The sequence below is a fragment of the Lissotriton helveticus genome, chromosome 12 (genome assembly GCF_964261635.1).
Source record: "Lissotriton helveticus chromosome 12, aLisHel1.1, whole genome shotgun sequence".
Classification (NCBI taxonomy): domain Eukaryota; kingdom Metazoa; phylum Chordata; class Amphibia; order Caudata; family Salamandridae; genus Lissotriton; species Lissotriton helveticus.
The window spans coordinates 761870701-761897044 of record NC_136073.1 but is presented as its reverse complement, the minus strand read 5'-3'; the positions used below and the strand labels follow the sequence as shown (position 1 = coordinate 761897044).

General features: G+C 47.0%; 1 protein-coding gene across 1 annotated transcript; it reads left to right on the top strand.

The window, feature by feature from the left end:
* The first annotated feature begins 408 nt into the window (after positions 1–408).
* C2CD4D (C2 calcium dependent domain containing 4D) lies at positions 409–26344 on the top strand. Its single transcript, XM_078668409.1, has 2 exons — positions 409–523; positions 22805–26344. The coding sequence occupies exon 2, from the start codon at positions 22835–22837 to the stop codon at positions 24152–24154; it is 1320 nt and encodes a 439-aa protein (XP_078524535.1). The 5' UTR covers positions 409–523; positions 22805–22834; the 3' UTR covers positions 24155–26344.

Sequence of the window (26344 nt, the reverse complement as noted above, 5' to 3'; positions counted from 1 at the left end):
AAAAAAAATACCATAAAACCGGGAGCTCTATATATAAAGTTTACTGGTAAGCAGAGGGGAGAGGATTAAAGGGGAACAGTAAAGTTAAGGAATAAAAAAGTAAAAAAAATAATAAGGGAGCGAAAGCTAAAGAACTAATTAGAAAAAGGTGAAGATGGAAGATGGGAAGAGAGGGGGGGGGGGAGGGCGGACGAGCACCGTTTGGCTCGATGCGACCTGGCCCAGATTACTTCGGCTATAAATACCTCCTTTGTGCTCCATAAAGGCCCTTGAAGAATGAATACCTGTGGCACAGGGCTCGGGAGTGTTAACCCGAGCGCCGCCGGTAATTTCCCGCCATTCTTGTTAGTAATGAGGTGAGGTGACTCATGGCCGCTGACGTCGGAGGCCGTATGAACTCCGAGTCTATAAACACAGGCGGCGGTGGGGTGAGGGGGAGCACAGCCGCCCGGAGCGCACCGAGGCACAACATGGCGCAATTAGTCCCCTCGGGCTGAGGGGTGTCGTGGGGAGCTCTGCTGAGGTAAGATGCGCGAGTTGGAGAGGGTTGTTGGGACTTCTCCCAAACTCAGGTGGGAAGGGAGAGCGCCGCATATGGATGGCATAGGTTAGGGGGTTCGAGCGCCTGGCTCGGAAGGGTAAACATGGTAATGTGTATTTAAGTCGGCTGCGAGTTACTGTTCGAGCAAACGAGGATGTCTGCAGGCGCCTAGCAACCCGCGGTGGATGCCAGGGCCAGGCACCCTGGAAACTGGGCGCAGGGGCCTCTGCGCGCGCTCCTCCATCCATCCCCCAGTGGCAACGGGCGCACGGGTGCAGATGTGCGTTAGAAGAGGCGCAGAATGACTCGGGCTGTGATTTGTCCTTGGAAACGATGAGGCAAGACAAGGATAACTTTATAGTGAGCACAATTAACCAGAATATGTGCACTCAATCAGGTCGGGCTGTGCTTATCCGGCTACACCGCCTAACACAAGTTGAGGGGCCACCTTGCAAGGTAGGGGTGGAGGGCCCGGGGCCCCCCTGCCGACCCCATTAAGGAGCTCTGCGGGCAGAGAACTCTGCTGAGCCTCCCCCCACACACACACACACATTTCCTGGAACTTGCCCCCCCCACCACGGAGAATGCGGGGGCCCGTGTTACGCCAAACAGACCTGTGGAGAAAATATTTGGGAAGTGGCTCCGATCTCATGTAACATTGTGCGCAAAGAGCTCGCAACATCTGGCTCAAACTATTTCAGGGCCACTTTTGAAACGCGCAAGGATTTTTTTCTAAGACTCAGATCGCCTGGTTTGTCGTTAACTAAACAAAAGTACGGGGTTGTGGTTTATTTTCAGCTATTGGTGATGGTTGGTTGAACTGAAATGAGAAAGACGCCCCTCGACGCGGCTGCGTCAGTGCTCCTGGCAGCCTGCTCCGGTCTGAAGTAGATGAATGGAAGGATGCTTGCATGAATAGAACGCTGGTTTGTTTCTGAATCGTTTCTTTTAGTTAGGAGCAGAACTAATTTGAGATTAAACGAGTTTTGTAAGAACGGAAAGTAGGAAATGGTGTATTTATTTATGGAGGAGATTATAGGAGATTTAACTAGGGCTGCCTATCAGAACCATAGACAGCGCTGCGTGCGCGTCCAAACCCTTTTATGGCGTAATTTGCGTTAAATCTATCTGAAACTGCGAAAGCAATGCGAAAGTGTTTTGTTTAGATTCGAGGCAACGAAATGGGTTACAGGTAATAATAGGAACGTACAGAGATGAGAGCAGACAACGGAAAGAGGGGGGTGGCTGGGACTTCACGGGCGAGCTCTCCACTACCTTTATACACCCACCCTGTGGGTGAGAGTGGCATTGTGTTATCCCCACGCAGGGGGCGGCGTCTGTTGGTGTTTTTATTTGCAGGATAAATGAACTCTCCCTGTGGCCACATGCGGGTTCATCTGAGTGCACAGCTACCCCAGGGAATGTACATGTTTACAGCGCCTGCAGACTTGGAAGGCTGCGACCTCTGCTGTTGTTGATCGTCCTGTGCATATGGCGCTTTCAAGAGATGGCGTAGGCGCTACACTCTGTGTCTGGTTCAAACAGAGATCAAGCATAGACTGCGCTGCCGTGACCCCATTCCAAAAGTCAAACGGCGGGAGTGCAACTCCTGTAAGCACATCTGATATCCGCTATCTGGTTTCACCCATTTTGCTGTGTGCAACATTTTTCCGCTCTGCCTTGGCAGGTTTTTTTCTTCATAAAAGCGATAGATGCTCAAAAACGGCAGAATGCGCTGTACCGAATCCACAGGCGCGCTACCGCAAAGCACAGACATATTTAGTCGATTTGTGAAATCACATAATTTAGTCTGCTTGCCAGAATCTGTTGTTCTTTTGTCGTCATGTAGCTCAGTGGGCTAAGTCCCGACAGCACAGAGGTGTGACCAACTTGCAGAGCATAGGTTACAGGTTACAATGCTGGTGGGTCTGACACCCCCTTTCACCCTTCCATGGTTTCATGAATACAGCACCAGTGAGGTGGGGAACAGCAATGTGTTAATATATATATATATATATATATATATATATATATATATATATATATATATATATATATATATATATATATATATATATATATATATATATATATATATATATATATATATATATACATATATATATATATATATATATACATATATATATATATGTATATATATATATATATATATATATATATGTATATATATATATATATATATATATATATATATATATATATATATATTTACACACATTGGATGTTTGGCTAATGCAACTTGATACCATGAGGTCCCAGAGCCCACGTCCACAAACCAGACATTGTAACATTGACTACAACTGATTAGCTGTGATGAATGTCTGTAAAGGGTCAGAGGGGGCGTGGCTAGTAGGTTGTCATCAAACCAGCAGTTCCTCACCAGAGGAGGGGTTGCCACTGGTGCAGTATTGTGGGGACAAAACCATGGGCTTAGTTCCAGCACCTGCAAAAAACTGAAGTTCTTAGAATCAAATTAATTGCCTTTATTAAGGTATACATAAAAAGCAAAATACCTCTTGAAACATCTTCAGGAGGATAGCAAAATGCCCTGAGGGCAGAGGGCGAGGTTGAAGGACAGTTCAACCACTAGGCTTGGGAGGAGATAGGAACAGGGAGCAACTGGCTGAGAAATGAAAGGATGTCACTGAGTGGTATTGGTACCAGCAAATAATAAGAAGTGAGTGGAAAGAGTTAGAAAAGTATCAGGGTCTTATCACGCGAGACCAGAATGGAAGATGACTGTGAAACTGGTCAGTAAACCAACTGAACTGGTGTTTCAGTGGAATTTCAACAGATCATTTGTTCCCATCAAACTTTGTGGTCTCACAAATCATTTCATTAACACGCTTTTCATAATTACGCAGATGGCAAACACATTGTCTTCAAAGTATTGCAAGATAAGATTAACGATCTAATTCGGACTGACAACCTTTTTCAGGCGGTCAAGAAGTGGATGCACAAGAACGTGGACTTCGGGAGGCAGGTCGAATGCTGTCAACTGCTGCTGCTCAATCTTCACGCAAGAAGGAGCAGAGTTAACAGTTTCAGGTGAAGGACCATCCCCTGCTGCTGCAACAGAAGAGTTTCCCGAAGGGGCAGCCTGATCGGAGGATTGATGCTCAGTTGGAGAAGCTCGGGATAACAGACTTTCCGTGCCCAGTCCGGAGCCACAAGAATGACTTGGACTGGGTTGCTCCTGATCTTCTTGTGCACTCTGGACAGCAGTAGTACTGGCGGAAAGGCATACAGGAGGTCTGAGCTCCACTCGAAATGAAAAGCATCGCCAGGCAAGTGCCGTCTTGGAAACTTCAGTGCACAAAACCGAGGACATTGCATGTTCTCTGCTGAGGCAAACAGATCTTACCTAGTCTCTCCCCACTGCTGAAAGAGACCTTGCACCACCTCTGGATGGAGACGCCATTCGTGATCCGCTAGGCATCGACGTCTGAGTTCATCCACCCTGACATTCAGGGAACCTGCCAGATGTTAAACTACCAGGGAAATGCCCTGCTGTTCCAGCCACATCCAGAGACGCAGGGTATCTTGAAAAATGGTCCACCACCCCACCCGCCCTGTTTGTTGTAGTACCACATGGCGGTGGTGTTGTCTGTGATCATTTGAACTAGCTTTTCCTTGATTGAAGAAAGAAAGGCTTTCAATACCAAGCAAATTGCTCGGAGCTCCAGCAAATTAATGTGGAGTCCAGATTCCACCGGAGACTAGAGTCCTGTGATTCCCCACATGGCCACCCCATCCTAGGAGTGACTCATCTGTCACTTCTGTGTGGTCTGGTTGGGAAACGGAGAGGGGTCTGTTTCTGGCTCAATCGTGGTCTGTTAGCCACCAGTGCAGGTCCTGTGCAGATCTCTCTGAGATTTGACTGGGGTAGCTCCCCCACTAGGGCAGAGGAGAGTCGCCCCACTGCTTTCTCGTAACTTTCTGTTATTACCATTTTATGTTTAGTTGCGGGCAGGCGGGTTGGCAGGGATGCTCTGCGAGCAGGAGAGGAGTGGTGTGCGCACTCCTGAGGGCACAATGACTGTTTGGTCGGCCCTCTGGGGCTGCCCAAACCAGCCATGCACACTCTGCCCTTTCTCCATGCAGGCTAAAGTGCAGCCTGGATGGAGAACATGGCCTCCCCGAAAGCCCCTGGCTGGGCGGCGTCCCCACCAATCACAATGCTGCCATTGCAGCGCTGTGATTGGCTTAGCCGCTTCTGTGCGGCGCCGATTCCCCCCCTGTGCTGGACATTCCAGAACAGGGTGCGGTCGTGACGGAACCATTCCGTCATCAGCACAGCTCAACTGTGACTGATGACGGAATGGTTCCGTCACAAGCATCGAAGGGGCTAGAGGAGGAGAGGGAGGCTGCCTGCTTCCTGCTCCTGCTGGTGGCAGGAGATCAGGAGCAGGAGCCGAGAAAATGTGGGGTTCAGTCGGCAGACAGATACGTTTTTTATTTATTATTAAATGAATCCCCCTACTCGTGTGTCCCACCGCTCCCCACCCACGATTAATGCCAGCCACGACTGGATCTGGACCATGTTGGAGAGATTCGCCTGATGCTGTGCCCACTGGAACTTCAAGCTCCACTGCAGAGCCCAAATATGCCATTTGACATGCGTCACTAGCAGGATGCAAGAGGCCATGAGGCCCTTCAGCCACGACTGGATCTGGACCATGTTGGAGAGATTCGCCTGATGCTGTGCCCACTGGAACTTCAAGCTCCACTGCAGAGCCCAAATATGCCATTTGACATGCGTCACTAGCAGGATGCAAGAGGCCATGAGGCCCTTCAGCCTCAGAGTGATTCTCACCAAAATCCAGGATAGAGGCTGAAACATTGGCATCATAGCCTGAATATCCTGGACTCGCCGTTCGGGAGGATAGAGCCCAAACTGCACCGTATCTAGAGCAGCTCAGATGAAAAGGAGCATCTGAGAGGGAGTCAGATGTGAGTTTGGTACATTGATAGAGAACCCCAGTGAGTGCATAAGGTTCGCTGTAGTCTGGAGTGGGAGACGACAGCCTGGGGTGAACTTGCCTTCAACAGCCAGTCATTGAGCATTGAGATAGGGGAAGACTAGCATCCCTGATCAGCGCAGATGAGCTGCGACCACCACCATCACCTTCGTGAACACCTGAGGGGCACTGGTAAGCCCAAAGGGGAGCATGGTGAACTGAAAGTGCTCATGGCCTACCGTAAACTGCAGTAGCACCAATGGGCATGCAGGACAGGAATGTGAAAATAGGCGCCCTGCAAGTCCAGTACTGTAAACAAGAAGGAACCTCTGCCACGGAGAAAGCTGGAAGACTGAAGAAGAAAGACTGCCCTGCTGTGTGATGCTGGTCTGACCTGCAGTTGCTTTGCTGCCTAGTAGAGGGGAAGGACTTTGTTGTTGCTTTGTTCCCTTACTTAAAGGAATCTCCAAGGGCCTGTTGTGAGCTGGCTTCCTGTTTTGAAGTCCCAGGAACAGAAGGACTTTACCCCCAGCTTCCCTGAGCTCTGCTGAGAGAGCTCTGTCCTTCCTAGAGTGCTGGGGCCAGCTGTGGTGCCTCTGGAAGTTGTACCTGTGCTGGGAAGCTGGAAAACCAAGATTTGATTGACTTTGCTACAGAAAAGTTATCGTATCACTCACTTGCGGAGCGCATCCCCGACAGCGTGAGGAAATTCCCGCCGCTAAGAAGGCCGAGATCGTCGCAGCGCCTGTTGCCGCTGCCGGAGATGCCGCATCCTTCGTTTGCGGGAAGATCACCATTGCTGCGAGCATCGTCGCAGAGCCTGTCATCGCTGGGTCAGATCGCAGCACTGCCTGCTTTCGGACCGCATCACGTCGCTGCGAACATCATCGCAGAGCCATCACATCGAGGAGCTGCGAGAGGAAGATCGCCGCTGGATCACGCATCGTCGCCACGGAGATCGTCGCAGCCCCCACAGATCATCCCAACGTGCCTTTGCGAGAACAAACTTCCTACGGAACCTACTCACCGGAATCCATACAAGTCATCGCCTTCCTCACCATAAAGACCGAATTCATCGCAACACGCCCGCTGCTGCAGCAGGACTGTCGCCAATGCCTCCCCATGGTCTCAGGAGCAACGCATCGCTTGTTTTCCATTGCACCAGCATCTGCTTTGGAACTTTGTCGCATTTAAAGGTACTGTTGGCTAAACGTGACGCAACTGTGAATTTTTCACGCAACTGTGGATTTTTTTATCGCAACTTTAAGAACTCTTTCGCAACCCTATTCTTGAACTGTGTATGTTGGATTTTTGTCGTTTTGGTCTTGTGTAGTTTAGATTAAATACCTTTATTTTTCTAAACTGTTGTGGAGTCATTTTGTGGTGTTTTCACTGTGTTACTGTGAGTGTTGGTACAAATACTTTACGCATTGCTTTTGGATCAGCCTGACTGCTTGTGCCAAGCTACCAAGGGGGTGCGCAGAGGTTATCTAAAGAGTGTTTCCTCCTTACCCTGACTAGAAGCAAGGGTCCCTATTTGGACCGTGGTACCTACCCCTGCCAACTAGAGACCCCCAGTTCTACCAGGGGGCAACGCAGATGACACGCTGTGGCATTGGGAGGTTAGCGGAGCACAGAAGACCGCCAGGTAGCCAAGACACGGTGTTGGAGGTGAGCCTGGCAGGGATCCTCTAACCAACATCATTGCACTGGAGTAGCAGGGGTGACTCCGAGCGAAGTAGAAGCCCCGTGAGCCACAGAATCTCCCGTTGGTCCCCCCAGCAACAATGGAGAGTGCCGGGGAACACAGTGGGTAATTGAGGTAGGTGGTGGGCACTTTTAACGCTGTAATCGGGAGGCCTGCGCCCAAGGCCCTGGAAGCCCATGAACCGGTGATTGAAGAGCAGAAGAGGAGCAGCACGGTGAGTGGGGTCACTGGGGGCGCCTTCACTGCCTTATCACCGGGGGCTCTCTTTATCTTTAATTAAACTTCGGCACGCCTGACCTCAAAATGGCAACCAGAGAGAAGCCCATTACCAAAGAGTTGCATGAGTAAGCGGAGGGGCACCTTCTTACACACAGAAGATACGTGGGGCCTATGTCACCTCAACTGCTCAAAGTGGGGATACATTTCAATAAGTTCAGAGGGGGATACCCAGACACTACACTATGCCTGGCCCTAAGTTAGCTGCCAGAGGCCTAATGGCTGACACCATAAACACTGAAATCTTGGCAGCTATGAGAGCCACGGGTAGATCCAGATGCCCACCTGAGACTGAGGTCCGGCCGAGTAGAAGACATGGGGCTGTACCTCCTGCCTGACCCCAAGATGGCATCCATAGGGGTCCTTTACCACAATGAGCTACTACTCTTGGACAAAAAATTGGACATTGACCAGACAACGAGCATATTCTCCATCCGGCTCACCCATCTGGACATAGAATCTGTTACCTTGCCACCGAACGTTGAGACCTTGCATTTTGATCGATGCCCGGTGGAGGTACCTTGATAGCTATAGAGGAGATGGACTGTGGACTTCCCCCTCAGCCGTCACCTACCCAGCCGGACCTTGAGCAGGCTTTCCTTCGTCTCTCCGCCGTATCTCCCTCCTACCCTTTTACCTCATCCCCTTACCCTCTATGCTCCATCTATCTCGTCCTCTATGCTTCCTTAAATATTTCCAGCGACAACTTGCTTTGTCTCTCCATTGTATTCCCCCTCCTACCCCTTTCTTCCTTGTGCTCCATTTGTCCCTCCTCTCTGCTCTTTAATTGTTCTCCCGTTGAGACCTAGCAGTTTGGCTGATGCCCGGTGGAGCTACCTGATAGCTAAAGAGGAGATGGACTGTGGACTTCCGCCTCAGCTGTCACCTACCCAGCCGGACTTTGGGCAGACTCTCCTTCGTCTCTCCATCATTTCTACCTCCTACCGCTTTTCCCCACCCCCTTACCCTTCTAAGCTCCATTTATTTCGTCCACTACACTCTTAAAATGTTTTTCTAGTAACTGATGTAACATGTAACTGATGTAACTGATGTAATTGTGTAATTTCTGTGGAACCTTATGTAAAGCGCTCTGATACCTCCGGGTCTAGCCAGCGCTATATAAAACTCTCAAAAATAAAATAAATAAATCATCCAGTCTCCTGGGTCCAAGGCAGACAAGACCTGAGTTGAAGTGAGCATCTTGAACTTTTCCTTTTTGAGGAAGTAGTTGAGGGCTCGCAGAGCTAGGATAGGGCGCAGGCCCTTTTCCTTCTTCTGGACCAGAAATTAGCGGGAATAGCAACTACAGCCTACTTCTGGTACCGGAACCCTCTCTATGGCTCCCTGGGCCAAGAGAGTCATGACTTTCTCATGATGCAAAGCCAGGTGAATCTCCATCAGCTGGTCATAAGCTGGAGTCATGGAGGAAGGGGTAGTCTCAAAGGGGAGGGAGTAGCCCCTTCGGAATATCTGAAGAACCCACCAGTGGTGAAGGCAATGGCTGATCCTGCCACCAACTGGCCACCCATGAACTTGAAGGGCCGGACTAGGAAAGTTTGCAGGTTGAGCTGGCGGGGGTGGACAAACCAGATCTCTGGGTCAGAATGAGCCGTGCCCATGGCTGTGCAGAGGTTGCTGAACTTGTGGAACCTTGTGTCTGGGGCATGGCCGGTGTGGCTGAAAGCCCCTTCTGTAGCCACAAAAGAGGCGAAAGGCAGTTGGGGTTTGAGGCCACTGAGAGGCCCAAGAACTTGGCCGTAGCCTGTGAGTCCTTAAACTGCTCTAGGTTCATGTCTGCTTTGCCTCCGAAGAGATGGGTGCCCTCAAAGGGCATGCCCATGATGGAAGCCTAGACAGCCCCAGAAAAGCCAGAAGTTCTCTGCCAGGTGTGGCTTTGAACAGCCTCTGTCAATGACCTCACTCTGACCAGCGAATCGGTTGTGTCAAACCCACAAAGAATGGCAAACTTAGCTTCAACTCTTCCGTCCGAGGATGGCCCGGGTCTCCTACCGGACCTGTGGCAGCACTTGTGCAATTGTTTCCCACAGGGAGTGGGAAAAACTGCCCAATAGGCATGCAGTGTTCATTGACCACAATGGAAGGCTGTCAGAAGAAAAGATTTTCTTACCCCAACTATCCAGCAGGCCAGAATCTGGAGAGGTATCCAGTCCACTGGCCTCACTCAATTCCTCATACCAGTCAATTTCGTGTTCAGGCTGGTCTTGCAAACGGTCCAGCGACCCCTCCCATTCTTCCTCTATTCCCAGCGCTTCAAAATAAGGCTGAGAAACCAACCTAGGCCCCAAGAGTGCTATCAGAGCCAGAATCGGCATCAGCAGCTGTCAATCCGGCTATCGGTCTTCTGGGATAAGAATAGGGCTGGTTGTGCCAGGGGGAGCTGGCGGCATCAGGAGTCTCGATGCGTGGACCGTTGTTAGGAAAAGTCACAGTGGCATGGCCGGCGTTGGCCCGGATCCATTGCCAAATCAATGGGAGGTTATCGGTTCCCAATGGAGCCCCCTCCGAGCCCACAGGACCCGAAGGCACAATGGGAGGGTCAGGTCATCCAAATTTAAGGCACATGACATCATAAAATTCTTTGAGCTGGGCAGGGGTCGCTCCGTCTCCCAGGAAGGCAGGGAACTGCGGAGCTGACCCAGGTACAGGTTTCGCACAGATATATATGTACATACACCTCCCACTCAACCAACTACATTGGCTATAATAAGCTCTATTGGGCTATCCCTTTCTTTTGAAATATCAAAAACAATCTGCAAGAATATATCAATTCATTTTTTATTTATTATTTTCTCTTATCAATTATTTCTATCATCTTTTTTTAAATTGCATTTTTTAAATGAAGTTAAAAAAATACCATTATTTTCTCTGTGTCCTTATGTACAGTACAAATCATAAATAATGCAACATTGATATGGTTCTATTAAATGTGCAAATTTGGCATAATTGTGCAAATAAATACATACAATATAACAATATTACATTTGTCCACATACCATTATCACATTTACACTAACCTCACATACAGTTATGTTATGTTATGTTATGTTATTTATTCTTTTGTATAGCGCAACGGTTACTCAAAAAGAGTGTCCCGGCGCTTTAGGTAAGGAGAACTGATTCAGAGTAACATAACACAGTTAAAAAGAGTAGAAAACAAACAGACAATAAAAGGGGACTGCTGGGAGACCTACTGGGTGAACAGCCAAGTTTTGAGACCTCTTCTAAAATCAAGGAGAGTAGTCGCCCCCCGAAGTGGGAGCGGAAGCGAATTCCACAACTGTGGAGCCAGCAGACTGAAGGAGCGGCCGCCCAGGCGGGCTCTCTTAACGCGAGGGACAGCCGCCAAAAGTAGAGATTCAGACCTCAGCGAACGAGCCGGGTGGTAAAAGGCCAGTCTCTTTTGGAGATGCTTTGCTCCTACGGCGTGGAGCGCCTTGTAGGCCAAAGTCATAGCCTTGAAGGCGATCCGTTTGCGGATAGGTAGCCAGTGCAGCGTCAGCAATAACCCGGAGACGCTGGTACGTCTGTTTAGACCAAAAATGGCCCTGGCCGCCGCATTCTGCGCAACTTGAAGCCGCTGCAACAGGTACTCTGGTAGGCCCAGGTAAAGAATGTTGGCATAATCCAACCTGGAGCCTATCAGAGCCTGCACAGTCAGCCTCCTGTGCTCCACTGACAAAAGAGGCAAAAACCTCCGCAGCATTTTTAATAGGCCGAAGCAGGTGCCGGTCACCCCCAGGATCTGGGCTTTCATCGTCAGCCCCTTGTCCATCTTGACCCCCAAGTTTTTAGCCATAGGGGAGGAGCCGGACGGAGGGAACATGTCGATGGGCCACCAGGCCTGCCAGCTAGGCTCCGTATCGCACCCGAAGAAGAGTACCTCAGATTTATCGGAATTGCACTTGAGGCTGTTCAGTTGGAACCATGTGAACACCGCCCCAAGGCAATTCCGGATACTCTCCCCGTCAAAGTCAGCCCCTCTCTCACAGGAGAAGAGGAGCTGGGTGTCGTCGGCATACGACACGATCCGGGCACCAAATGACTCCGCCACCGCCGCCAAAGGGGTCATAAAGATGTTAAAAAGGGTCGGGCTCAATATAGAGCCCTGAGGGACCCCGACTCCCAAAGGCGGCATCACGGCGGTGTCAGGTGATGTCCAGACCGTTTGCCGGCGGCCGGCTAAAAAAGACGAAAACCATCTGAGCACCGTCCCCCGAAGACCAATCTCAAAGAGTCTTGCGAGCAGGCCATCATGGGGGACGGTGTCGAAAGCCGCCGACAAATCCAACAACACCAGCATGACTTTGCCCCCGGTATCCAACACCCCTTTGACTACACTACACTACATACCAGACATTCTCATACACACATCACATCACATGCATTATTTTCCAGCTTAAAACCGACCTGCAACAAAAAACTCATGGTGAAAATTCTTCATTAGTATCCATGGTAATGTCGCCAGCGGGAAAAGGTTCCACAGAGCACTGCCCAGAGCAACTAGGCTCCTCCGTCACGTTGTCCGATGGACAAGGAGAACGCGTCAACTTCTGGTGTTTCTTATGCCTTTTACCTGACCTACCCAATGACTTCGAGTGGGAAGACAAGGACTTTGGACTCCTGGAGCAGTGCATTGACCTTCCTCTCGACTGGGACTAAGAACGAGACCTCCAGGGCAAATGGCACAGTGCCCAGTGCAGGGACTACTCTCTCAAAGATTTCAGGGCCATGACCCGGCAATCAGAGAATGACTTTGAGTCGTGGTTGCGCTCCAAGCACCAAAGACAAATCAGGTGTGGCTGTGTCGCACAGTTTGAATCCAGAAGTCTTCGCTGATATTTTGGAAAAATCTACACACCAAAAATGTTTGATAGAACAATGAAAAAAGCTTGTCAAAAAGTGACAGAGGAGAGCTCTCTTCACGGATCTGTGCTGGCAAGCATGGAAAGAAAAGAACGGAAGTCAGCGCGCGGAGGTGGCACCTACATAGTTGACACAGATGTCACAGTGGCAGAGATGATGCCGACAACATCACGCGGAGCTGACTGACACCACCTACCAGCACGCAAAGGTATTGCTCAAAGAAAAATCTTCCGGATCCACTTTGATGCCTGGGAAGTTCAAAGGTAAGGAACTGGAGGCTAGGTGTCTATCAGATGCTCATGCTCCAGTGCCACTGCTCTCTCCCTAAAACAGATGTGTGCAGTTTGCAGCCCCAATTGAAAAGGACTTTATCAAACAACATGCCTTCTCACCACTGACATGAATAGCATGTCAACGAGGATGTGGCATTCACCCAGGTGGCTATCTTAGAGGTTGCGCACCTGGTTGCCCCAGCTTTTCTGTGCTTTGGCTAGCAGCCTACATTTGGTGACAACAAGACAGGATTCTAACCTCCTGTCAAGCAATATGGTCATTTCCAGGAGTCAGGCACAAAGGCCTGAGCAGGAAGAACGTCAAACCTCCTTCCTCCCGGGAGGCCCAATGAAGTTGCTCATCAAGGAGATGGGCTGCAAAGGCTGCACAGCCTCTGATATGTATCTAGGCTCTCTGTCAGAGGAGTAAACAGCCCTCCCCCAGCCCCAGGCAGATTTGCACCCTGGCTGGTGGTCAGGAAAGGTACACTCCCAGAAGGCCAGCCACACCCCTATGGTGAGCTGCCTGGTCTGTACACCTAAGGAAGACTTCTGCCATTTTTAAAAGTGGTAGAAAAAGTGGGTTCTCTGTAGAAAAGGTGACATACACCCCCGATGTATGAAAATAAATCCGGATAAAACGGAGGTACTGGTGGTCTCTACTCTAGCATCACCTTGGAGTGACCTCTACTGGCCTAAAGAACTAGGGCCGTCACCGATACCCAGTGATAAGGTGAAAAGCCTTGGAATTAAAATCGACAATGAGCTGTCAATGGCCAGCCAGATCTCCTCAGTAGTGGGGATGTGCACTGGCCTGATTCGACAGCTGAGAAAGCTGGCCCCTTTTCTCTCGTGTTCCGCACTTCGGATGGTAGTTTCTGCCACTATCATTTCGAGGTTGGATTACGGGAACGCTCTTTATCTAGGCTTACCCAAAATTCTGACTAACAGACTACAGGAGGTCCTAAATGATGCAGCACGCCTGATCTTCAAGCTACCCAGAAGATCACATGCTACTGCTCTACTCCTCAAGTTACATTGGCTCCCCATTGAACAGAGGGTAGAGTTTAAGAGCCTGTGTACAGCCCACAAGGCCATCTATGGGCTAGCTCCTGCATACATCAAAGAGCGCCTGAAGGTATATACCCCCGGACGGGCTTTGCGGTCCGCAGACTCTCAGCTTCTAGTCCGCCCCTGCTATAAGTTAAAAACTAAAGGAGGGAGGTCTTTCTCGGTTCTGGCTCCGCAGATATGGAACAACTTACCAGAGACTCTTCGGAAAGAAGCGAATCTACTGCGCTTTAGAAAGCTGTTAAAAACTTTCTTGTTTAGGGAGGCCTTCGACCCAGCTAAATAGATTAAATCTCTGGTCCCTGGACCCTAGACCACTTTCTTTCCTATGAATCTTTGTTGTTGGTTTGTTTTCCAAGCGCCTTGAGACCTGTTGGTGAGTTGGCGCTATAAAAGACCAAGTTAACAATAACAATAACAATAACGATGTGGTCAACTCAGGGGCGAATTAGCGTGCAGGGACTAGCAGACTATTGACTACTCACTCCCAGAGCCCTAACTCTCCTAAATCTAGGATTTAAGGGACACCCCTGACACCAGAACCTTAGTTCTGAACAATCTATATGAAAGAAGACAGAAGAAGAGACCAGTGTCTGCGACAACAGGATTTGCACAACGCAAAAGAGGGATACCCTGCACCTGCGGCAATGATCCTGGAACTTCCTGATCCAGACTTGTCCTAGGCTATCTCTCGCCCCTTCAGACAGAGGTGCACCTGAAAAAACCTGAAGCATCCTCAGATGCTCCTGGACATGTGGCCTGACACCTGCAGCTAAAACAGCGCTCTGGATCGGTAGAATTTCTGGCCATTTAGTCCTCCATAGGATCGCCCAAATCCAGATGGCCTGGTGCATTGTGGGAAATGTAGTCCTGCCTTTCACAAAGCTACAGGCAGCTACGGCATTCCCCAGGACCACCAGACGTCAAAGAAACTTTCTGCCCCACTTATCAGTGCCAGGGATGGTTGGTCACCAGTCCGGCAACAGACTCCTTCACTCAATGTTGCACCCAGAGGGAACTCCATCCGACCTTTTGCCGACATAAGCAACCACCAGTGGTTGTGTGTGTGTTTCTTTTTACCACGCAGGACCATTTCAGTGATAAAGCAGGTCTCCTTCGCCTCCCGTTCAGCACCACGGGCCAAGTAAAACTGAACTGTAGGTCGTGGCTTGCTCCTGGGACCTGCATCACCTTTACCCTGCAAGGGTACCACGCAACTCTACCTGCAAGTGATTGATTGTTACTAGTGGGTTTCCCCATTGGCCACAATGCTAAAGTTTCACTGTATTATTTTGCGCTGATTTTATATTACAACAAAAATCTATAATTATATGTATACTATTCCATTCCTTTTTGTGTCTCAATTAAGATAACGCTACACTCTATTTTAATAAATTGGTGTAGTCTTTCTCTCAGGTTGTGTTTATTATTTATTGTCCATGTTGGTACTCTGAAATGCTTAACACATGTTCCTCTAGTAAAGCATAACTGCTTTTTGCCACACTACCAGGACTGAGCGAAGGATGTATTAGTGTGAATCTAATGACCATCTTTGGGGTTTGTGGCGCTATTACGTGGTGAAGCCTCACTAGCATCACTACATAATACTCCACCATCCTACAGTTCCTGGCCAGGCAACCTTCGAGACAGTCCGATGTCTGGAAGGATGCTCTGCTCAGCAGGACAGTCTCCAGGTGGAGTGCTCACCACAGAAGTACAAAGAAGTGAGAGCAGAGTGCATTCAGCTATTTCAACCCCTTCACAAAGAGATCAGGAATAGAGATACAAGCTGTGTTTCTTCAACTGACTCCTTCCCTTAACAACAGATACTGCGGGCCTTACCCTACATGCCCCCTTAATAGCAGCTGCAGTAATGTACAACCCAATGTATCATAAAGGTTTCTGGCACTTCTAAGAAAAACATGTCTCCTCTTTCCTCAGCCCTAGTTTTTGCTATGATATGTCAGGAATTGTTGCAACTGAAAGGTGATGTGTCTGTGAATGGCTGTGAAGTGTCTCAGATTGCGAGTAACATGTCTGAGATTTTGAGTGAAATAATGTGTGATGGGATTGGAAGAATGTGTCTGGAATTGGGAGACATGTCTGTGAGACAGAGTGAAATGGATGAAACTTATAGTGAAGTGTATGTTGGTGGGAGTGATGTGTCTGGGACTGGAAACAATATGTCTTCGATTAGGAGCAATGTGTGTGGAGTAGGAACTTAATTGTTGAAACTGGGAGTGATGTATCTGGGATTGGGAAGGATGTGGCATTCATTGTTTGGGCGTGTGGCTGGAACCTAATCTTAACTTCTCAGTGCAATCGCGTAAAGTCGCCGCTACCTGCTATGGTCTGCTCAGATTGATAAGGAAGATTTTGCCTCTCCTTCCTTTTGAAGCTAGGTGTATGTTGGTTCAAGCCCTTATCTTATCGCGGCTTGACTACACCAATGCTGTGTATCTGGGCGCACCACAAGGAACTATTAAGATTTTACAGACTGTTCAGAATTGTGCGGCCCGCCCTTTAATGAATGTTCCAAAGCGGAATTCTGCTAAGTCAGCACTTCGTCAGTTGCACTGGCTACCAGTGCAGCAAAGAATCTGATTTAAGGCCATGTGCACTGTTCATAAGTCCATTACTGGCAATGGACCCCCTCTGATTCAGCCTATACTGCAATTATATCATGTCCCCCGGATACTTAGATCTAACAATAAAAAACTTTTGGCAGTCCCAAGGATTAAACAGGCACAGATGGGTGGCCAACGTTTCCCTGTCCATGCGGCTAAATTTTGGAACCAGCTCTCTGACCTTATCTGTCTTGAACCTAACTAGCTCCGTTTCAGGAAACAGCTGAAAACCTTTCTTTTTCCATGATCAGTGAAGAATGATTGGGTGTCATAGGATGCGCTGGGATGCCCTTGGGTAGCCATGCGCTATATAAGTACGTATTCATTCATTCATTGTTTACAATTACCTCATTCTTTAGGTGGCATGTATCTTCCAAGTCCCTGGTTATATATTCTGTCCTCTTTGACTTTTCTCTGAACAGCAGCAATGGGCCGGTCTGAACGGCCCTTGTTGGGTCGGCTTCCTGATTATAATGTTTGTGGGCGCGGTATCCCACTGTTGAAAGGTTTGGTCAATACAACCTATTGTATATGTACAGTGGTGTATCATAAGGTATGGCAGACCGTGAAGTCTTATTACAATATTTTTACTTTTAACCACCTTACCTCTCTTGGCAGCAATCCAAATTTCTCCTCCTTCTTCTGGTACTCTCATAAATTGCCTTATTTGGTATCTTCCAAGAAAAGGGAATGTTGTGTCTGTGGTTAAGAGTGACATGGCTGGGATATTGGAAGATGATTGGTTGTCAGAGGCAATGATGTGGCTGGGATTAATAGCGGTGCAGTTGCATGTCCCGGATTGTGAATCATGTATCTAGAATTAGGAGTCCATTCCCTGAGTTTGGAAGCGATGTGTCTGGGCTTTAAGGAATGATTTGTTTAAAATAAGGGCGATTAATGTTGGTTTGAGAGAGGTGTGTGTAACATTGGGAGTGATGTGGTTAAGCCTTTGAGCAATGTGGCTGGCATTGTGAAAGTGTTGTATGTGGGGGAAGGTGTCGAGACAGAGATGAAATAGAACGTGAAGCACTTGGGAGGGGAAATAGAATAGTTAGGGTATGGAGAAATGGGATGACACAGTGTGTTTGCAAACAATGTATCGCACTCTGGCCAGGAGTGGCCAGAGGATATAAATAAAGGGGCGAAGACCGCTCGGAGTCTTCCATCTGCAGAATGGGGCTTATTTACAAGGGCCTTGTGCCACTTTTGTGCAATTTTTAACATGGGAAAAGTGACGCAAAAGTGGCGCAAAGGGCTTGTAAATATGCCCTATGCAACGAGATGTGTGTGCCAGTCATTTCTCCTGCTGTGGCGTAGGTCCAGCGCTCGCCATAAATAGAGCCACCACAGCCAGTGTGGCAAAATTGCATTTTGCCCAATGCAGCAAAACATCACACACAAGGCATGTGATGTTTGTAAACCCTTGCAACAATCATTGGCTTCTGGATGAGGAATTCTCAGCAGTGACATTTGTGGGGATTCCTCGCGGGGCACCGTCTGTGAATAGGCCATTCATCAGTGTTTCACGTGCCCTGCCCCTGCCCTGTGAAAGCCTGCCTTTCATGAGAGGTATGGCTCAACTACTTCCGCTGCCATACTTCCTTGAGCCAAAATAGATTCAACCAATCCGCGAGCCATGTCTGTCCTTGGCACACAAACCCTTCATTCTACTCACAGCTTTTACATCCTTCTCTGGGATATCCCCACCACAAGGGATCATCCACCTTTTCCTGCCAAGAAGTAAATCAACTTCCTCTTTGCATCTCAGGATTTCGCCACTGGCACTCAGAGTGCCGATGAGATGAGAAGTGCCATATTTAACGTGAACTAGTTTTACTCCAGCACGCCCCCATGGCAAAATCAGGGTGCACACTAGACTTCATGCACATAATCACAAAATCCACAGACCCAGATCTAATTTCCTGTTAAATTTGGTGCAATTCTGTTCAGCAGTTTTTTGTGGAAGTGCTTCTTAAGGCAGTCTATGGAAAGTGCATGGGGAAATTTGCTTTTTGACCACCTGTTTTTCTTGGATCATTGCTTGATGGATCACCCCGGGGCTTTCCGGGAGGGAGCTAAGGTGAATTTGTTTTTGTTTTGTGGGGGTTCGTGAGGATTCGTCAGGCAGCGGGGGTTGTTGGCAGAGTAAGGGGTAGTTTGTCTGTGGAGAAGCAATCCTGGCTGTTTCTGCACAGTGGCGACTGTCATTCTGAACTATGTACGTGTGTGTATATATATTTATATATATATATATATATATATATATATATATATATATATATATATATATATATATACACACATACACATACACACATGTCATTGTACATTGAACAATGCTTTCCGGTGTAAGCAGATACATTCATATAAAGAGAAAAATTATATCACACTACAAGAGATGTGTCTATCAGACAATGTCATAATTGCTGCTTCTATGTCCATATTTGTGCATATATTAAAAATGTTCATGCTGGCTACTACAAATCTGAGAAATGTCATAAAAAAATGCATATGTCTCCACAACATAGCTGTGCACATCAGACCATCTAAATATTACTGCTTCTGTGTACATATAGGTATATATATATATATATATATATATATATCTATATATATATATATATATATATATATATATATATATCCATAACTTCACAGGAACCCTTTCGACAAACAGCCACTGGAAGTTTCTTTAAGCACGGTTTAAATGGCAGCATGCTGGCAGCTTACACTGAACAGAAAGCAACTTCGTTAAAATCCTACGCCAGACGCGTTTCAAGAGCCACACGCTCTCTTCTTCAGTGGCGTGCAGGTTATAACGTGGATTGAAGCGCCTGCTCTGGCTCACAGTTAATATTCTCCACCTGTTATTTCTAGAATAGTGGTAGATTATACTAGGTTTCTGGCGCCACTGGGAAAGTTACACTTTTCTAGTATATACGTAGTTGGGTAATAGTTTTAACGGTGCTAAAAGGAGAAGAGAACCACTTCCCTCTTCTAGTTAGGCTAAGCCACAGACATTTGTTGCTCCCTAGCACACGTAAGGAATTTATACAGTCAAATACAGGTGTTTCCACATTACATTTCATACAGCAATACACTAAAAAGAATTTTTTCAAGATCCTTTTGTTCAGGGTTTCGTCGTTGTTTAATGAGGAGACGTCACAGCCAACACATGTTTCGTCGTACTGGGGAATGTAACCCCCGACTTTTTCAAGGCTATTCTCCGTTGCTGTAGTTCGTTGTCGGTTGAGGTGATAATTCCAACCCTCAATTGGGTTCCGGTGTAGTTATCGTTGTTATTTATTGTTCCAGCTTCATTTGGTGTGAACACCATATATTGGTTCACTCTCTGTAAGCTTTCCGGTGTGTTCTTCGCGGGGATTATAATAAGTCCCTTCTGCTTCGAGTAAGAGGCAGTATGCTGGCAGCTTACACTGAACAGAAAGCAACTTCGTTAAAATCCTACGCCAGACGCGTTTCAAGAGCCACACGCTCTCTTCTTCAGTGGCGTGCAGGTTATAACGTGGATTGAAGCGCCTGCTCTGGCTCACAGTTAATATTCTCCACCTGCCTCAGTGGGCGTGGCCAACAGCATGGCCTTCTGGATGGTGTAGTCAGTATATATAGGGATTTTCTTCAGTCACTATAACCTTACCAAGTATCATGTGTATATGTGTATGTATAAGATAAAGATCATTTCAGTATGTTTGATCTAAAAAAGGAAATCTTCCATTCAACCGTTGTCCCATCTCTCCTCTGTCTGACTCATCTCAACACCTTGTGACTAAACTCAACGGAATTTGTTTTTATTCCACAATTACTTAACATCTTTTGCAATATCTCGTACATAAGTGGAAAGGACATGTGAGTAAAATTCTATCCAAGTACAGTTGTAAACATATACTAGGAAATACTTGTTCATATTTAAAATATATATATTGTTTTAGCAGCTTTATTTAAAAGGTTAATACCAAGTTATGTGGCAAAGAGCATTGTGTGACAGACTTAGAGGGCAGAAAAGACCTCTGTATCGGCTGTGAACTCCCAAACATGCTTCTCAAACTTTCCCCTCCTTTTTTAGCCATTTCACCCAACTAACAGGCACGCACTATCACTACTTATTAAAACAACTTACTACTTCCCCTCGCAAAACCATTCCCATCATTCTTTCTGTACTAAACTCTACTAACATCCACGAGCACACGAACAAGAGCACAATCCTAACACAACTAATAAGGAAAGGAAAGGAAAGGAAAGGAAAGGAAAGGAAAGGAAATACTACTCTACTAACCTCTAATCTTGGGCCAATTCAAACTTCTCACACACACAAGCAAAGCTATGACCAGAATAGCTGAACAGCCGCATATACTTTCACCAACCCACCGGACACCTAGACTCTGGTTCACTCTCACTTACACACATTCCCCACATCCACAAAAGAAAAAATAGAAGGCGCTCACTCTCCTACAGCGCACCCAAGACATGGAACGACGTCCCTCAACACATCAGACCCTCCTCCTCACTTGTTGAGCTCCACAAGAAGCTAAGGACCTGCCTCTTCGCATAAGCACCTTGGGATCACGCACCTACACACCTGCCCAAGTGCCTAGATACCTTCTTGCATGAATAGTGTGCTATACAAATCAATATAACGTAACAGAGGAGCATTTTCAGCAGGTAAAATATGCTCTCTCCTTCCCACACTCCCCATCAATAGTGAAACTTCTGGGTCCTGAACCTGCTACAGCTGTCCATGGGCAGGCCTCGCAAAGCTTAGTATAGAGCAATGTAGAGCTCCCACTCTTATGGCTGAGCTCAAGGTCAGGAGACCTATACTGTGGTGTAGATAAAAGAAGTAACTACTAATCATTACATTTAGTTGTAGAACCATAGGGATGGCTGGGTTCAAAAGTATGGATGTATGACATTACAACGCATGCTTTTACCACGCATGCCTTTACAACGCGGTTTTTACATCGCATACCATTACAACGCATAGCGCTTCTGGGTGCTGGATAGTGAATAGTTTAATTTACTATTCCAACTCCAGTCCCTGTGGACACTAGGGAAGGTTATTGGATAGTAAATTAACCGATTCCCTATCCTATAGCGCCCCCCAGAGCAATGCGTTGTAATAGTTTGGGTTGTAATGGTTGCGATGTAATGGTAGTGCGTTGTAAAAGTTTAGTTGTAAGTGATGTTTCCCAAAAGTATACATAGGTCTGTCACAAAAACTGGCGCGTCGGTGCAGTCGTTTTCGTTACACTTCATTAAATAAATGCCCAAGTGTGTAAAAAAATAAATTCTCTGATCATATACGTAAAAAAGTCCAAATTAAAAAAAACACATCAACCAGCAAACACCTAAATGGTTTACAGAAAAGGGTCTAGGATATAACACCGCACTTGTTTATATTATGGGCGATTTTGTAACAATGTGGTGCGTTGACCAAAGGAAACATGACCCTTTCAGTTTCCTATGTCGTGAAGACTTTCACAACAAACAACAAGCAAACAGCTACCTTCCTCACAAAAATTGACGTCTTTCTCCAGAAAAGTTGCTCTGTCTAGGTTATGATGGGTCCAGTACTGAGGTGGGGTAAAAGAGTGGTGGAATCAGTAATGACGTCACCCCAGTGCCGTCCTTTTTTAGATATTGTTGGTAAAACTTTGTTAACTGAGTGCTGAATGCAAGTCTTATGGAAAGTTCATAGTTTGCTTTACAGCTTCAGCAGCGGCTGCTCCATTACAGCGGAGGAGCACCGCCCCTGCCACCACCAGCAAATAAACCGATAATAATAAAATTAGTTTTAAGCCTATATTAATATTGTTTTATTTTAATACCCTGGACCCGCCCCAGGACTCTATCGAGTCATTTAGGGCTGCGTTGCTGGGGCTGGAGAGAGCAGGCATAGGCTCTCAGTCTGCCTGGGAGCGAAAGCTGCCGGCACTCAGGCCAATCCTGAAGCTGTTCTCCTGTGAGAGCAGCTTCAGGATTGGCTGCAGGGCAGGCTGGGAGCCTGTGTGCAGGGCCAGTAGCAGGAAGAATGCAATGCGGGGAGGCGGCAGCAGAGTTCCGGTAAATATTTTTTGCATTTCTTTTTTTTGCCCCCAACCCTCCCCCCCTCCCTCCTCTGGTCAGTCCACCTCCCCCCTACACACACACACTTTACTACAGGCCACTACTGTTCAGCAGTAACCAGGTTAGGTAATGGACCACTCACATTTTCTTTTTATTTTCATTTTCTATCTTGATACCTGTGGTTTGTGATTCTACTGCAGTAAGAGGAGATTTGGTTTAGTAGCTACAATATGAGTCCTAGAGGCATCATTGCATGGATAGAAGTTCCAGAATGTTTTTATGTTTTATTTCATAAGTCATGTACCCTTGTGGCCCAGATCATCCAAGCTCACATCCTCTTTCTTTATATGTTTTAGGAAGGCCTCACTGCTGAGAAAGAGACCTGCATGTGGTTTTGTGAGAAAACAAGGCGGTATTCCGGAAGCCTTGCCACAGCGACCTACAGCTACACTGTCGGAGGACTGTTGTCCAAGATGTTCTGCCCGAATTGGAAAATGTGCAGCAGCCAACACAAGCCACCGCCTCATTGTCCCAATGTACTCACTCCAGATCGCATCCCTAAGTTTTTCATCCCACCTAAACTTGCAGCAAAGCATGTCGGGGTCTCAAGCAGGGGTCCAACTTTGCAAAACAGTGGGCCATTGGGCAAGAGCACAACAGGGCTTACTTCCAGCTACAGGGCTCTGATCAAGTCAGCTAATCGACACATCATTCAGATAGAAAATATGGACGAAGGTGTGCCGTGTGAAGAGGAGAGCGGTCAGAGGCTTAACGGTGCTTCCTCAATGCTGCACCTTGCTGGGTCCGGAAGCTTTGGTTGCCTACCAGAGAGTCCACACACACGCAGGAGAGAGTCTCTGTTTCATGTGAAATGCACTGCCGATGGCCCCTGTGAGTCATCGTGGCAGGAAATGACAAATAATGTTTCTTCTATGGATCTCAGCCAATCTCCAAGTTTGAGAATCTCTTCACCAGACTTAAGGCCCCCTTGCCGCTCTCACTCTCCTCCATACTTTCCCGCCAATTTTGACAGTGACACAGCATCCTCAACGGAGTCTTCGCCATTCAGTTCGCCATTGTTAAGCCGGTCCTTGGCTGGCACCCTGGTTTGCCAGGCGTACACAAAGCAGAGGCTCTTCTGCAGGACACTGAATGCAAAAACATTAGCTCGGGCCAGCTCCCTCTCTACAGAGGAGACAAGTTCCACTGACAACAGCCCCAACAACACAAGAAAGGAAAATGAGGGTAGTGGGTTGAGACCCTCCCTCACATCCCTGGCTCCCCCACCAATCTTTCACCTGGATTTTATCTGCTGCCATGAAAGGGTGACCAAAGAAAACACTGTTGACCTAAGCAAAGGGGGCTGCCTGCGGCTATCTGCTGAGTACATGAAAGAGATTGCCCGGCTGAGGATTCGACTCATCAGCATAGAAGACCTCTACCAGCAGCACTTTGATCCAAAGAACGTGAACTGCTGCGTGAACCTCCACCTTCTGCCAGGCAAAGTGCAGAAACAGAGAAGCACCATCATTAAAAACAGCAAGAACCCTATTTTTAATGAGGACTTTTTCTTTGAAGGTGTCTTTGAGGAGGAGTTGAACTCTCGGAGCATCAAAGTCAAAGTGATCAACAAGGGAGCTAATTTGCGCCGAGATCTCGTGCTCGGAGACTGTGAACTCATGCTCAGCCACATTCTACCCCCCTAAGAAGACGGCCCTTGAGCTTAACCACACCATAGCAAAGACAAACCTGTTGCTGCATCATAACTCATGGTCAAGCAGCCCCTTTGGGTCTTCATGTGGTGATACTGTGTCTTAGCTTCAGTTGTTCTGCCCTTCATGGGGGTGTTCATGGCCCACCATGGAACAGCCAGATCATGTGACGCCATCAAGGTTGATTCTGTCACATTCTGAACTGCTCATCCCTTCAAGCAGATGCTCATGACAGACCATGAGAGGATTTACTGTGTTCTCTGTTTGAGCATTACCGTGGTGCACGCTGCACTGCTCAAGGCCTTCAAGGAAAATCTAATCCCACATCTTGTAAATTTACTTTTTTGTCCTCCGTACTTCCATGTCCTCTGTTCTTGCGCGGACATATCTGTAGCATGACTTCAGTTTGTTAATGGTCAAAAAATATATTAAATATTTCAAAACACTGAAAATGTTAGAAAGATTGTTAAAAAAAAGTCAAAAATGTGAATTAAATGTTTGGATTGTTATTTGTTACCGGATATGTAAATTCAATCAAAAAAAAATACCTTGTGCCACACAGCTTAAACACAATAGCAGATAAAATATATTAGATACTTTCTAATTACTTTGTTCAGCTATGTCTCAGCACCATCCAAATGAGGGAGCACCCTTTGATAGTATTTAATAATATATTATGGCATAAGCACATGAGCAAAAAGGCCCATTGGAGATCCCTAACTGTAGAACAACCACAGTACAGTGCACAGTTAGTGCGCCCCAAGATGTCGCCACCGTGCACATGCGGGAGGCCCCTTGATCTGAGGTTTAACACCATATTAGAGCATAGGCATATAGCTAAAACTGTCCATTGGGGAGACTAACTGAGAATCAGTGAAGAATTTGTGCACAGTTAGTCGGCCATGATAACCTCAGACGTTGAGGGCTCCCTGGAGTCTATACATCCAAAACTAGAAATGCCGTTTTCCTCCCATTCATAAACTGACAAGCCATCTTCCCTGAGGTCTAGAAAGGAGGAAGTGAAGTTAGAGTTCAATTTTCAGGGGTGACAATGCAGCAGGTATACTTCTGGGAGCCCATTTAATAATATTTCAATAAATTGAAACCCAGATCCATGTCCATGGTCCCTTTCTGCTCCGGGATCGTCGGTGCTCTGAGACAAGTACGCTATTAACGCCACATCGGACTCAGTTCTAGAAGCAGTCATGTACCATGTGCACTGGTCATGACAAGCACCTAGTATGTCTGTCATATCCCTGTACAAATCCACTCGCTCTCACAATGGGCAGGTATGTGCTTGTACCAAAACTACTGTTCTTCAGGGATTTTGTGAAGTCATTATGGGGAATATTATCAAGGACGGCTTTAAAATTATCGCCGGTTTAGCGGCAGAAAACTGCAGCTAAAGGGGTGAAAATGGGCTTGATAATATGCCCTGGAGAATTCCAATAGATGCCCATGTTCACATCAGAACATGGGGGCATATTATCAAGCACGGCAATAAAATTATCGCCGCTAAAGCGGCGATAATGGGCTTGATAATATGCCCTTGAGAATTCCAATAGAAGTCTATGTTGACACCAGAACATGGGCTTCTATTGGAATTCTCAAGGGCATATTATCAAGCTCATTATAGCCGCTTTAGCTTTTAGGTTTTAGTAGGTTTTTGTGCTAATGTTACTCAACCGTGCACAAGGATTGTGTGTAAAATCTGTAGCGAAAAATACTACTACCCAATATAAAGCAATAAAAAGTTTTTTAAAACACGTTCAGCCCCATTTTCGTATTTCAGAAGATACCTGTTTCCTTTCTCCGCCTTCTTTTAGTTTGACGTGGGGAGAGTTCGGCTAAAGTTAGTGTTAGACCAGTGAGGAGGGAGGAACACGGATGAGTTTAAGTAGAAATCGGAGTTGTCTTCTCTGTTGTCTTGAGATTATGATCAAACCGTCTTGTAACGTTTCCATAATGATATGAATTTATTTTGTTAATAAAAATATCCATGACTAAACTTGAATTGTGGAATTACTTTACCAATATCCTAGACAAATATGCAGAAGTTGACATTTTAATAGGGATTTGACAAGTGTTCATACACTCCTGCACCCCTCTTTTCCATCATAGGCAATGTCATCAACAATAGAATATATCTCCCTACATACACGCAAAGTCCAAAAACAGCTTCCA

Bases quoted from the DNA above. Each gene is read 5' to 3' on its own strand.
- C2CD4D (XM_078668409.1), top strand. From the start codon at position 22,835: ATGTGGTTTTGTGAGAAAACAAGGCGGTATTCCGGAAGCCTTGCCACA.